At 37.4% G+C, this 14,154-nt stretch overlaps 2 protein-coding genes across 4 annotated transcripts; one reads left to right on the forward strand and one right to left on the reverse strand.

Moving 5' to 3' along the window:
• Positions 1-58: 58 nt before the first annotated feature.
• atp5pd (ATP synthase peripheral stalk subunit d) lies at positions 59-5,330 on the reverse strand. Of its 3 annotated transcripts, none has more exons than XM_027141276.2 (6): positions 5,208-5,330; positions 4,570-4,701; positions 2,588-2,684; positions 2,399-2,470; positions 2,243-2,305; positions 59-339 (listed from the first exon to the last, which is right to left on the reverse strand). In XM_027141276.2, the coding sequence occupies exons 2-6, from the start codon at positions 4,689-4,691 to the stop codon at positions 208-210; spliced, it is 486 nt and encodes a 161-aa protein (XP_026997077.1). In that variant the 5' UTR covers positions 4,692-4,701; positions 5,208-5,330; the 3' UTR covers positions 59-207. The 3 variants fall into 3 exon arrangements, with proteins under 3 accessions (XP_026997077.1, XP_026997076.1, XP_026997078.1); XM_027141275.2 differs by having other exon boundaries at positions 5,199-5,315; XM_027141277.2 differs by lacking the exon at positions 5,208-5,330 and adding an exon at positions 4,923-5,158.
• Positions 5,331-6,606: 1,276 nt separating this feature from the next.
• On the forward strand, positions 6,607-14,103 carry slc16a5b (solute carrier family 16 member 5b). The gene is made up of 5 exons (XM_047801063.1): positions 6,607-6,795; positions 8,438-8,930; positions 10,566-10,709; positions 12,071-12,934; positions 13,394-14,103. Exons 2-5 carry the CDS (start codon positions 8,474-8,476, stop codon positions 13,648-13,650), a joined length of 1,722 nt encoding a protein of 573 aa, XP_047657019.1. The 5' UTR covers positions 6,607-6,795; positions 8,438-8,473; the 3' UTR covers positions 13,651-14,103.
• The last annotated feature ends 51 nt before the right edge of the window (positions 14,104-14,154 follow it).

Consider the following 14,154-nt stretch of genomic DNA (forward strand, 5'->3'; position numbering starts at 1 on the left):
GAGGATTTCCTCCTACAATTCAATTCTGTTAAACAGTTAAATAAATGAAAATCCCATCAAAACTTAAATGATTTATTTTATATATTTAGCCTGATACAGAACAGCACTGAAGCAGTCAACATAACCCTTTCATTTTTACACACTGAACCAAGCAATTTAATTCAGAATTTAATGTTTTATTAACTTATAAACAATTGATCTTTACAATTACAATTCAGCAATAGGCTTGTGTGGCCAGTATGGATGTTTCTCCTTGTCCAGCTTGGTCTCAGGGAAAGCTTCATTGAGGTCTTCAATGGTCATCTGGTCAAAGGGAATCATGTTCCTGAACTTCTCAAGCTGCCAGGAAAGTAGAAGAATAAACAGTTATTGACTTAATGATATTTAATTCTGAAATTAAATATCCATGACAGGAGCTGAATTAGAGCCTGTAGTGTGTATGTATATACATCGTTTTTTTTTAGAACTACCTCTGAATGGATACGCTATGAATTTGCTGTGAATTCAGGTTAAGTGTGGAAAATGTTGAGCAGAAATGCAACACAGGCAGTTTCAGAATAATTGTTATTGAAAAAGAGTAGCAGACTGGACTATCCATGACAGGAGATCAGATCAATTATGTACATAAACTGTAGACTTCAGCTGTATGTAGTTTTCAGGCATCTCATATCATGGTAGAAATAAGTACAAAATGATCAATGCTATGGGTAAGTCATAGACGCTGGGACATCTGCTGTCACTATTGTCACTGTTACCCAAACCAGACATGACAGAACAGATCAAATGATCAGATTTGACTATATGGATCTTGAATACAGGCTGGGGGAAAAAACAAACAAAAATATCTAATAAAATACTTCCTTCTAATATCTAATAAAATCCTTCCTTCCTTCAGAAATATAACCAGAATTAGATGTTTTGTCTCAAGACAGGACTTAGAGAAACTTGTTCATGCTTTCATCACCAGCAGGGTGGATTATTGCAATGGACTCCTTACTGGGATCCCCAAAAAGACCATTAGACAGCTGCAGCTCATACAGAACACTGCTGCCAGAATTCTGACCAAAACCAAAAAATCTGAGCATATCACTCCAGTCCTCAGGTCCTTACACTGGCTTCCAGTAACATTTAGAATAGATTTTAAAGTATTGTTACTCGTTTATAAATCACTTCATGGCTTAGGACCGAAATACATTACAGATATGCTAATTGAATATAAACCAAGCAGACTACTCAGATCATTAGGATCAGGTCAGTTAGAGATACCACGGGTCACTCAAAACAAGGTGCATCAGCATTTAGTTATTATGCCACCTAGAGCTGGAATCAGCTTCCAGAAGAGATCAGATGTGCTTCAACAGTAGACACTTTTAAATCAACATTAAAAACACATCTGTTTAACACTGCATTTACTGAATGAGCGCTGTGCTGCTTCACACTGACGGCACTTTTTATCCAAATCACTTTTACTCCTGTTTTATTCTTTTTAACACATTTTAAACTGTTTTTTTTAATTAAAATCACATTTATTTTCTTTAATTTTGTTTTGTTTTTATTATGATTTTATTGTGTGTTTCTTATTTTTTCATATTTTTTTCTCTCTTATAAATTGTTTTCTAATTTCTATGTAAAGCACTTTGAATGCCCTCTGTGTATGAAATGTGCTATACAAATACAACTTGCCTTGCCTTCTGAATTTATGCTATCATTAAAATTCAACACAGGTATTACATGCCTTTCAAATCACTACAATGTCTCTAATGGACAGTACTCCCTTTACTTTACTGCTCGTTGCCATGGTATCACTGACAGGTTCCTGTGGTTTCAACAGATCAACAGAACAAGGATAAAAACCCCTGCAGCTGTCTTTCCAGGGTAATTAAATGTTCTAGTGGAAAATATATGCCTGCATATAAAAGTTATAGACACATAAAAAAATGCTCTGCTGTTTATGCTTTCTGTTAGCTAGTTTACAGGCTGTACAGACACTAAAGAGAAAGGCAAAAAACACCAATGCTGGTCTGTTTTAAAATTCAATCACTTCGAGTCATCAAAGCAGATTTCGTTAAAATGACTGGCTGTGGAACTTTGTGTGGAAGCTAATTTATTCAATCAGATAAAGAATTAAAGCTACGTGCCACTTCTTATCCGATTAGAGCATGTTGCCCTGCACAACTCATGCTTGAGTGCAAAGTAAGAACACACATTTAGCAGTGCAATCAAAAACAATAGCTACGTTTACCTCTTTTTCATACTGGGAAATACGAGCCTTGGATGCTTCAATATAGGCTGCAGCACTTTTGTTCTGCAAGAAACATAAAGACAAACATTATGAGCAATGTGATTCTGAAATTCTGTCTAATTCTGTATTCAGCAAATACATTTAGGCATCACTTACAGCCTCCTGCTCCTGTGTGTTTATCTTAGCTGTCTGGGTGTCCACAGGCTCAGGAACTGTCAAAGCAGCAAACTACCAGAAGAAAGAAAGAAGGAAACAAATAAAATAAAAAGAGACAGTCAGACATCAGCAAACAGCCTTAAGAGATTATATACATCTTATAACATGTTAAGGACAAACAGAGTGCACCTTCTTCTCAAACTCATCCACCATGCCTGCTTTAGCTATCGTCTTTCTGTAATAGCTCCAGTCGATGGTGGTCGGCTTCTCTGGCAGCGAGGCGAGTCTGAAATCAGTTTAGCAAACAAATGACAATCAAGAACACACAGTGTACATAAAAACATATATAAACATACACACACAGTCATGGCCGAAATTGTTGGCACCCCTAAAATTTTTCCAGATAATGAAGTATTTGTTACAGAAAAGTATTACATTCTCACGTTTTCCTTTGGGTGTATTAAAACACAAAAAAACAAAAACAAAACAAAGGAAAAATCAAATTGGACATAATTTCTCACAACTCCAAAAATGGGCCGGACAAAATTGTTGGCACCCTTTCAAAATTGTGGATAAATAAGTTTGTTTCAAGCATGTGATGCTCCTTTAAACTCACCTGGAGTAAGTAACAGGTGTGGGCAATATAAAAATCACACCTGAAAGCAGATAAAAAGGAGAGAAGTTGACTCCGTCTTTGCATTGTGTGTGCCACACGAAGCATGGAAAACAGAAAGAGGAGAAGAGAACTGTCTGAGGACTTTAGAATCAAAATTATGGAAAAATATCAACAATCTCAAGGTTACAAGTCCATTTCCAGAGATCTAGATGTTCCTTTGTCCACAGTGCGCAACATGATCAAGAAGTTTGCAACCCATGGTACTGTAGCTAATCTCCCTAGACGTGGACGGAAGAGAAAAATTGATGAAAGACTGCAACGCAGGATAGTCCGGAATGTGGATAAGCAGCCCCAAACAAGTTCCAAAGAAATTCAAGCTGTGCTGCAGGCTCAGGATGCATCAGTGTCAGCGCAAACTATCCGTCGACATTTGAATGAAATGAAACGCTATGGCAAGAGACCCTGCTGACACAGAGCCATAAAAAAAGCAAGACTTCAGTTTGCCAAAATGTACGTGCGTAAGCAAAAATCCTTCTGGGAAAACATCTTGTGGACAGATGAGACCAAGATAGAGCTTTTTGGTAAAGCACATCATTCTACTGTTTACTGAAAACGGAATGAAAAGAACACAGTACTTACAGTCAAATATGGTGGAGGTTCAAAAATGTTTTGGGGTTCTTTTGGTGCCTCTAGCATTGGGTGCCATGACTGTGTGCAAGGCATCATGAAATCTGAGGATTAGCAAAGGATTTTGGGTCGCAACGTAGGGCCCAGTGTCAGAAAGCGGGGTTAGTGTCAGAGACACTAAGACAGGGTCTTCCAGCAGGACAATGACCTCAAACATACTTTACATTTACTTCAAAAAGAACCCAGAAATGGATGGCAAGAAAGCACTGGAGAGATCTGAGGTGGCCAGCAATGAGTCCATATCTAAATCCCATTGAACACCTGTGGAGAGATCTTTTGGAAAAAGGTGACCTTCCAATATGAGAGACCTGGTGCAGTTTGCAAAGGAAGAGTGGTCCGAAATTCCAGGTAAGAGGTGTAAGAAGCTTATTGATGGTTATAGGAAGTGATTGATGTCAGATATTTTTTCCAAAGGGTGTGCAACCAAATATTAAGTTAAGGGTGCCAATAATTTTGTCTGGCCCATTTTTGGAGTTTTGTGTGAAATTGTCAAATTTGCTTTTTCCTCTGTTTTTTTCTTTGTGTCGTTTCAATACACAAAGGAAATTAACGTGTGTATAGCAAAACGTGTAATTGCAATACTTTCTTTTCGTTTTTTGAAAAAATGTCAGGGGTGCCAACACAATCATGGCCAAAAGTGTTGCCACCCCTGAAATCACTTTTGGCCATGATATTGTGTGTGTGTGTGTGTGTGTGTGTGTGTGTGTATATATACATATATACGTATATATGTATATACGTATATATGTATGTATATATATATATATATATATATATATATATATATAGAGAGAGAGAGAGAGAGAGAAAGCACTTGACTACTGACTTCTGAAATCTGTCCAACAAAGTGGCCTATCCTGACACTTACTTAGCAGCGATGGCATCGCTGCGAGTCTTCAGGTTGTTGAACATGGTCCTCTGGTTAGGTGGAACCCTCTCAGCGAAGGCCAGCCAGTCAATAGCCTTAACCGCAGCACGTCGCCCAGCCATCTTTCAAAATCTGTTATAAAAAGCCAAAAGAGGAACATTTTTATTTTCACAATCAGATGAAACAAACGTCCTTTAATCACAAATAACATTCTACAAAGAAGATTTTTCGCATAAGGCACAGATTTAGCCCATATTTGCACCTTATAGCGTTAAACAGACACAAATAATGATGAGACAGGAACAGTATTTTACACTAGACTCAATTCACCATAATCAGGATGCCTAGCTTACTTTTGAAGACGTTTAAAGACGAATAGCTTTATGTTCAGTAAACAGAACAGTGTAGAAGTTAAAGATAAATGATATTAGTGTTGAAGACACGCAGAAGTGAGCAGTGAACTGAAGGTCCCTCAGCAGCGACACAACACAAGGTCACACTTACAATCTGCTCAGATTAACTAACACACACGCGGGATAAACGTCTCATTTACAGCAAATATTAAAGCAAAACCGATAAAGATTTACAAACAGATGAAATAATCTTTAGTAAAGACGCGGATACGTTACAGTTCCTACTTTCTCGTCAAGGATCAAGCCTCCTAAAAGACAGGATCGTGATGGCCGCCGCAACCGGAAACACTCAAAACTAAGTGACGCTTCTTCATAGGTGTTACAAAACAAAATACAGATCATCACTGCCATCTAGCGGACAGATATAAAACGGCACATAGCGTTTTTACCCACAAGGTCACTACTGTTCTTAGAAATATAAATGAGTTGCACTATTGAAATGAATACAGTTTAATGTACAATTTAATGCGCAAACTAACAAACAAACAACAACAAAAAAACAAGCAAAAATGCAGGTATTTTTTAAGGCATATGGACAAACTTTTCATTATTTACAAATGATCATACAACATTTATCAGACTGTATATTTATAATCACACCCTCCAGTGTCACCCATATGAGGATAAGGTTCCCCTTTGAGTCTGGTTCCTCTCAAGGTTTCTTCCTTCACCATTCAAGGGAGTTTTTCCTCGCCACTGCTGCCTGAGTCACCTCAGACTTGCTCATAGGGGACAAATACAAACACATATAATAACCTTTTGTTCTATGTTTATGTTCTGTAAAGCTGCTTTGAGACAATGTCAATTGTACACTTTGGGGCTGTTAATTGCAATCAGTAATCACTTGAATGACAGTCTATTTTGATTGTTGCTGACCATATGCATCCATTTATTATTATTATTTTTATTCTGGTCTCTTCCTGGATGAAGAATGTCCCCATCTACAGGACACAAGCCCTCAGTGATTGCTTTGATGAGGATGTAATGATGTAAAGCTTTTTTCTTGAATCCATCTGCATATTCTTCCAGCACACACTTATTCCTATTCTTGTTGCTGCACATCAGTGTAAAATAAAGAATATGTAATACCCTATTTCTAATGAACACTGGCTATCATAAATTACCCTTTGGTGTGAATGTGTGTGTGTGTGTGTGTGTGTGTGTGTGTGTGTGTGTGTGTGTGTGTGTGTGTGTGTGCGCGCGCGCGCGAGAGCTTTCCCACCTCATGTCCAGTGGCTCTGGATCCATTGCTAACCTGACCAGGCAAAGGATAAATAAATAAACAAATGAATGTATGTATGCATATATGCACGCATATGAATTAATCTGATATATGGAAAGAACAAAGTGACATTACTAAACATAAACCATAAGTAGTCTGTAAAGCTTTCCTGCTTTTGGGGTAATGTGGTAAAAATGCCTTCCAATAAATTGTATTGTCCAGAACTCTAATGTGAAAGTCAGGATTTGTTTTGTAATTATACAGGCTGTGTATTTCCGCCTGTGCTTAGCCAATGATTACATAGCAATTCTCTACCACCATTCAGTCACGAGCTCGTTCCCCTTCCCCTAATCCAAAGAGTACGCGCACGCGAGCGCGTGTACGTGTGCGCTCGGTGTTGATCCCTGGTCCAAAAGAAAAGAGACTTCAGTGCCACTCCATGTCAAGCGCATATGCCATCTTTCTACTAAGGTGAGAAGACAGTATACTGTAGATGTTGCATAAAGGCAGCATGGAGACGATATGAAGTTACCGATTATGCATCATTTGTGGACCACAATGTAAAGCTGTGATTGAATAGTTCAGATACAGGTACCTGTGATTTTGTATGTTTGCTTTCAGATATGCATTAAGCTAAATGTGGAACAGGAAGAAGCTGTGCTTTTGCATGATGTTTGAGATGTGTCACGATTCCCTGGAGTGAAAATGCAACAGGTGTTGACTTGTTCTGGTGAAAGTGACAAAAACACAAAGGACACCGGTTTAATAATTAAATAATTAATAATGTTGATGGAATTTGGGCTGCTAGAGAAGTGGAGGATTATAATTACAGCAGGAGAAATAGAATCAGATTATTCAGTACTGTAATACTGAGATTTGTTCTGGGCGCTGTTTTTAGGGCTGTGGTGCTGAGATGCAATTATCTCACGTAATCATTTAAATGTAATATCGTGTTGTTCTTGACAGTTCTAAAGATTATCATGTTATAAAACTTTTGTTGTTTTGACTTAATAACTTCTTATTAAAAGTAATTGTGTCACGTAATCTGATATTTATGTTTTTCCATTATTTTAAATTACCATCTAAATATGTCTTGATGTCTATTAATATACTATTTAGAGTTATTTTTGTTAGATTGACTCATTATAATCCTACAATCTATTTATACAATTTAGATTCACTGAACTGTAAATTGGGATAAAAGTATATTTTGTCATTATCATTTTATTTTTATTTAACACTCTCATTTCACACCCCTCAATCTAGCAGTAAGACTAATTTACTGAATATTAGCTTATGATTGATAAAGCAGATTTTGCTTTAGTAGAATTCAGTTTGCACGTATGCATATATGCCTACTACATATAGTAATTCACTTAAATGTAATCAGATATAAGGTTTGCTTTGGCACCTGTAAATAACTGAATTATTTAAGCTAGACTTCTCATAACCTTATACAAAGTACCCATTTATTTATTTATTTATTTATTTATTTATTTATTTATTTATTTATTTATTTATTACTACAAATGGCACTAATTCAAACCTGTGCAAAAATATCAATAGGACTAATATAAAACAATGTCTATGTTTGTGTCAAAGATTCAGTTATGCATCAAATACCAGTTTCTGACCCAATGTCCGAAAGAATCAGAAACTGTTTGACATAAAGTCCAGTAAAAATATTAATATGAAGCAGACATATGTTAGATAAGGTCAAAATAAGGACTCTGTTTTTTTCAGCTTTCTAATTCTTGACAGTCAGCTGTTTCCAGAGTTGGCCTCATTGGCAAAGCTATCTTGTTTCATTCCCATTAAACTGCATTAATACAGCCTTGCAAAGAAGTCTTTAGGAGGAGAAGGTCACCAGGCTGATGTGCCTTTTAATTAAAAGTCTTATTAATAATAAGCTTGTTCAAATTAATTTTAGAGGTCTGGACTGCAGTCCATATTGTTGGTTTCTACTATTATTTTGTGCAATTGTAAAGGCATTGTAATTAGTGACTACTTGAATGGGATTATAATAAATAGAAGTGGACTTAAACTGTTATTAGCTAGAGTTAATAACTAGTTCAGAAGAGAAAAATCACTACACTGTGCTTAACACAATAGATTTGTAATACACCAATTTTAGGTAGATGTATCATCAAGTGCATCACAGTGTATTAAACTATAAAGCATTTTAGAAAATCAGCCTTTAAGCGGTGTATTTTTTGTCCTCTGATTCATGTAGAGTTCAGCTGGAAGAAAAGCCCTTCTGGCAAGCAGAATGACTGAAGGTGTAGATGTTCCTCAGACCACAAGAACCAATATAATCAATGGCTCCATTACCCACCTGACAAGATCCCGGGCTGATGCTATTCAATGCCCTGAGAAATGGAGCGGGACGTCCTCTTCACATCTTTCAGATACGGTGCCAGTGCAGGACCAGGAACATTGCTGCAAGCTTGAGGATCAGGATAATCAGGAAGGAGCTTCCTCCAGCCTCCACGAGGGGCTGCAGTGCCATATAGAAGTGGCAGGAGAGCAACACAGTGGACACCTGGCACCTGATGGAGGCTGGGGTTGGGCTGTACTAACAGCTACTATCCTGGTCTTGGCACTCACCCTCGCCTTCCCCTCCTGCATTGGCATCTTTTACACAGATTTGCAAAAAGAGTTTCAAGCAAGCAACTCTGAAACCTCCTGGGTGCCTGCCATCATGACAGCAGTATTACATGCAGGAGGTAGGAAATGGAGTCACATAAGTCCATAAAGAGGGTGAGGGGGATATTTTTCATTATGGTGATAAAATGTCAAAAACATTCTTAATGTCACACTGGCTTACCAGTTGATAGCTGCATTACCTGAACACTCCAAATGCAAACCAAAGTCCAATAAACTCTTAAAAGTACCTTATGTATTACTTTATTGCATTACCTTTAACCTATATGACTTTTCTGATTTTTCTCTTGTGGATCCCACAATGTTCTATCACACTTAGAGGAGATAAACAGTCAGATAATGTGAAGGAAGTCATTTTATTGAAAGCTTACCAATCAGTACTCATAATATTGATTGAAGTGAGCATAAGAAATATGTCTCCCTTTACCAAATGGAAGAATGTCAAGTTCATTCTGACAGCTGAGACTGAACCAGGCAGGACATTCTTCACAGGCTTCATGGGCAGTTGTTCAGCTGTGAGAATATTTCACTGGATTTCCACTGGCCCTGTGTTGGAAAAACAAATGTGATCCTATAAACCGTATTGTGCAGAGATTCATGTCTTCCAAAATGTTATTAGAAAACATTTGTTTTTGTTAACAACACAAAAAACCAAACCAAAACAAAACAAAAAAAAAAAAACCCATTCACCACCCACACAGAAATTCTGTAAAGGAGAAAAAGAAAATTTGGAGAAGTAAAGTAGTCAGAAATACATATATGTAGAATACAAAGAGTAATTGAAGCCTTATGTTCACACATGAAAGAACATTTGTAATTTAAACTATGATGTCATTTCATTTTCTCGAAACATGATTTGACTATTGTACAGCTGTATTCAAATGTTTGGGTACCCATGGCCAGATGATGTATTTTAATGATTCCTGAAGTGAAAAGAAATAAATGCAGCAACTGCAGCAAATTATATTTAAAAATAACATTTTCTGTGAATGTTAATGCATACTGTAAATACTTTTTACTTTTACTATTTGATGAACTTAAATCAAAACAAAAAAAAAAATAGAATGATAATTGTGGCATGTGCAAAGGTTTGAATACCCTTTCAGGTATAAAGTCTCAGGAGCTAATTAACTTATTGGTCCCTTAATAATTATACTATTAATTATAAAATAACTATCAGCTATGGACTTTTCTGAACAGCTGATTGAGGAAATTCAATTAAACTAATTGATACCTACAAAGCAGAGAAATGCTATGAAAAGATATCTAAGTGGAGCTCACAGGTTACACTCCTCTCAAATGTCATTAAAAACCTTTGCATATAACTCAATTTATTTTTAATAATTTATTTTTAATAATTTATGATATTCCAAAGGTGTGTAAACCATTGTATAGAATTGCAGAATAAACTTGGAAAAAAGGCTGTCCATACCCAAGTTCCCTTTTGTAGTCATGAAGAGGATTATCATCAGTTCAGTTCTGTGTAGTACATTGTATTTGTATCCTCCACTGCCATTCTCATCTATTATATTTTACTGAGATGATCTCCATATGTATGGGGATGCTAAAATGGTTAATCTGCAATTCAGATATGCTTATTGTAATGTCAGGGTTTGGGTATTTGTGTGTGCTTTGTCTTTTGTGTTTGACTCCATGTTTATTGTTGTTTGTATTACAATGATAATGTCTCTCTGTAGGCCCTGTGTGCAGCATTCTCGTGGAGAGCTTCGGCTGTCGTACAACAATAATGTTGGGAGGGATCCTGAGTGGACTCGGGATGGTAGTTAGCTCTTTTGCTCAGAAGATGGCAGACCTGTACATTTCCACTGGAGTCATCACAGGTGAGTCTCATATATATATATATATATATATATATATATATATATATATATATATATATATATATATATATATATATATACAGTGGTGTGAAAAAATGTTTGCCCCTTCCTGATTTTTTTTTGTCACACTTTAATGTTTCAGATCATCAAACAAATTTAAATATTAGTCAAAGATAGCACACAACATGGAGAAAACAAAATCAAAATCCAAACCCACATGACCCTGTGTGAAAAAGTGCTTTTCCCCTAAACCTAATAACTGGTTGGGCCACTCTTAGAACTGCAATCAAGCGTTTGCGATAACTTGCGATGAGTGTTAAAGCACTGTGGAGGAATTTTGGTCCACTCATCTTTGCAGAATCATTGTAATTCTGCCACACATCTTTTTAAGGTCATGCCACAGCATCTCAATAGGATTCGGGTCAGGACCTTGACTAGGCCATTCCAAAGTCTTCATTATGTTTTTCTTCAGCCATTCAGAGGTGAACTTGCTGGTGTGTTCTGGATCAATGTCCTTCTGCAGAACACAAGTTCACTTCAGTTTGAGGTCACAAACAGATGGCGACACATTGTCCTTCAGGATTTTTTGGTAGACAGCTGAATTCATGGTTCCATTTATCACAGCAAATCTTCCATGTCCTGCAGCAGCAAAACAGCCTCAGACCATCACAGTACTGCCACCATATTTTACTGTTGGTATGATGTTCTTTTTCTGAAATGCAGTGTTACTTTTACGCCAGATGTAATGGGACACAGACCTTCCAAAAAGTTCAAATTTTGTCTCATCCATCCACAGAGTATTTTTCCAAAAGCCTTGGGGATGTTCTTTGTATGTTGTTGTGGGGTCTTTTTTGACATCTTGGATGAGTCGTTGGTGAGGTGTTGGATTTTGTTTTCCTTTAATAATAAAAACCTTCACTTAAAAACTGCATGTTGTGTTTACTTGTGTTATCTTTAACTAATATAAAAATTTGTTTGATGATTTGAAATATTAAAGTGGTTAAAAAACCAGGAAGTGGGCAAACACTTTTTCACATTGTGTGTATGGTTACTGGAAGAGTGGACTAAAATTGACAGAAACCACCTCAAGACCGGTAGTTTTTGTTTTGGTGCATAGAGTTCCATGTCAGTTAAAGCACTGTGGTAAAATCACTCAGATGTCAAGGTAAAAGGGACCATTTTTAAAAAAGTAAATTTAAATGAAAAAATTGTGATAATATTGTAAACTGGATTAGATGGTTGGTCACTAAAATGAAATGAAAATGTTTATTTCAGCAGAGGATTAGTGCAGAGTGGAATCAGTATGGCCTAATTGTTGGATCCTGGAAATAATTTTGTGAGTTTATTTCCTCTCTGAACAGGACTGGGATTCTGCTTGTGCTTTCAGCCATCTGTCACCATGGTGGGCCATTACTTTGTACGGCGCCGTGCCTTTGCAAGTGCCCTCTCTTCCACGGGAACAGCCCTGGGTTTAAGCACTCTGCCCTTGCTGGCCAACTTTCTGCTAGGGCAGTTTGGCTGGCGAGGCAGCTTCTTGATACTGGGAGGAGTGGTGCTCAACTGCTGTGTGTGTGGGGCTGTCATGAGGCCTCTGCATACCAAAAGGAAGGTGAAGGCAATTCAGATAGAGTCAGTGCATCCACTGCTTAAAACCAATGGTCTTCTTGCACAGCAGGAGCATAAAAGGCTGAAGGGGCATCTGCAGAGCACCCTGTCAAAGATGGTGCCCTTCATGTATAGGCATATGGCAATAGACCTAATACGCACTCACCCACGCTTTCTTGTCTATGCTTTGGGTGTGTCATGGATGATGCTGGGGTTTTTAGTGCCACTTGTCTACCTGGTGCCGTATGCTACTGCACATGGGATAGAACAGGAGCGTGCTGCTCTGCTTATGGCTGTCCTTGGTCTGGTCAATGTCACAGTAAGACCAACGGCAGCACTGCTGTTTGGACTTAAGCGCTTCCGTGGAAGCCACCACTTTATCTACGTGTTTGCTTGTGCCCTCTTGGTCAATGGCCTGAGCAATTGTGTGTGTGCTGCGGTAACCGATTTCCAGGCACTCCTGTCCTATGTGCTGGTTTTCGCTGCTTCTATGAGTATCGTAGGTTCACTGCTCTATACTGTATTGATGGAGACGGTGGAGATGAGTCGGTTCCAGTCAGCCCTGGGCCTCATCAGCATCATGGAGAGTGTCATGCTCCTTCTGGGCCCACCTCTAGCAGGTGAGAAATGCCTTCCAGAACTTTGGGTGAGTATATTGTTAATAATATGAAAATTACAGTTAATAATATGTAAATAATAACAACCCGCATATATATATGATGCTATTCATTTTGAAAATATTAAAAGCTTAAATGAAAATTAATGATTGAGAAATAACTATAATTTTTAGTAAAATCACTGTAAATATAACCAACAATTTGCATTTATATTTATGGTATTTGGTAGACCCCCTTATCCAGAGTTACTTACAGACATCCTTTGAAGTTTCCAACAGTAAATATATCCTGAGATTGGTTCATAAGTTCAGAGTCTAAAAAGCTCTGGTAAACACTTTATTGTGGTAAATAAGGTCAGCACATTCCTGCTTTTACTTGTGACTTGCAGAGAGCTGTGAGATGGGAAGATCATGTATTTAAGCTGAAAATGATCTCATGCTGAGTTTGATCTTGCTCTTGCAGGACTGTTGGCAGATTTTACTGGGCAGTACAGCTATGTGTTCCTCTTCTGCAGCGTGTCTGTTTCCACTGCTGGCCTCTTCATTATGGTGTCCTTCTACTGGTTGGACAGACAGTGTAGCAAAAAAGAGAAGAGGTCTTTCTCTGAACACAACTACAATTTGAAGCCCAGTATTAGTCTGGCTACTGATGTTGAAGGAAACCAATTGCCTTTACAGAAGAAGATGGTTCAAGACACTGGTACTGCCACTAATGTTTAAATGGTGAAGTGTAAAATGCATTTCTAAATACTACCAATATTATTTCAGATCATACAGGAGTGCACATGTATATTTCCCTTCCCTTTCATTTGATCATTTCCCAGTCACGCAGCTCAGTAGTGAATTTGCACGTAACGGTAGTGACATTTGTCTTTATTTGACTAAATTAACACGCAGCCAACTGGCACAAAACACTAGCAGCCAAGTGAATATTGTTTTATTGCTATAGTTAATTTTGTATTTCTGCAGATATGTACAAAATTATTTTATTCAGTTATAACTTTTGTTTGAAGAACTACTTCCATCTGAATCATCTAGCTGCCTAAGGTTATGATATAGTTGTAGGTCATGCCCAATGAAGGATGTTTGCTCTTTGCTAATATATGGGAATAATTCTAGAATTATTTATACTGTGAAAAACCATGATAGCCTTCTTCAAATTAATAGCCTTGTTCAAATTAATAGCCTTGTTCAAATTAATAGTATTTTTCTTAAATTTATTTC

The sequence above is a fragment of the Tachysurus fulvidraco genome, chromosome 15 (assembly GCF_022655615.1).
Source record: "Tachysurus fulvidraco isolate hzauxx_2018 chromosome 15, HZAU_PFXX_2.0, whole genome shotgun sequence".
NCBI lineage: Eukaryota > Metazoa > Chordata > Actinopteri > Siluriformes > Bagridae > Tachysurus > Tachysurus fulvidraco.

Coding starts and splice junctions, on each gene's coding strand:
- atp5pd (XM_027141276.2), bottom strand. CDS start 4,691: ATGGCTGGGCGACGTGCTGCGGTTAAGGCTATTGACTGGCTGGCCTTC. Junction 2,306..2,398: donor ACACACAGGAGCAGGAGGCT/GTAAGTGATGCC, acceptor TGTTTCTTGCAG/AACAAAAGTGCTGCAGCCTA. Junction 340..2,242: donor TTTCCCAGTATGAAAAAGAG/GTAAACGTAGCT, acceptor CTTTCCTGGCAG/CTTGAGAAGTTCAGGAACAT.
- slc16a5b (XM_047801063.1), top strand. CDS start 8,474: ATGACTGAAGGTGTAGATGTTCCTCAGACCACAAGAACCAATATAATC. Junction 8,931..10,565: donor AGCAGTATTACATGCAGGAG/GTAGGAAATGGA, acceptor GTCTCTCTGTAG/GCCCTGTGTGCAGCATTCTC. Junction 12,935..13,393: donor TCTGGGCCCACCTCTAGCAG/GTGAGAAATGCC, acceptor TTGCTCTTGCAG/GACTGTTGGCAGATTTTACT.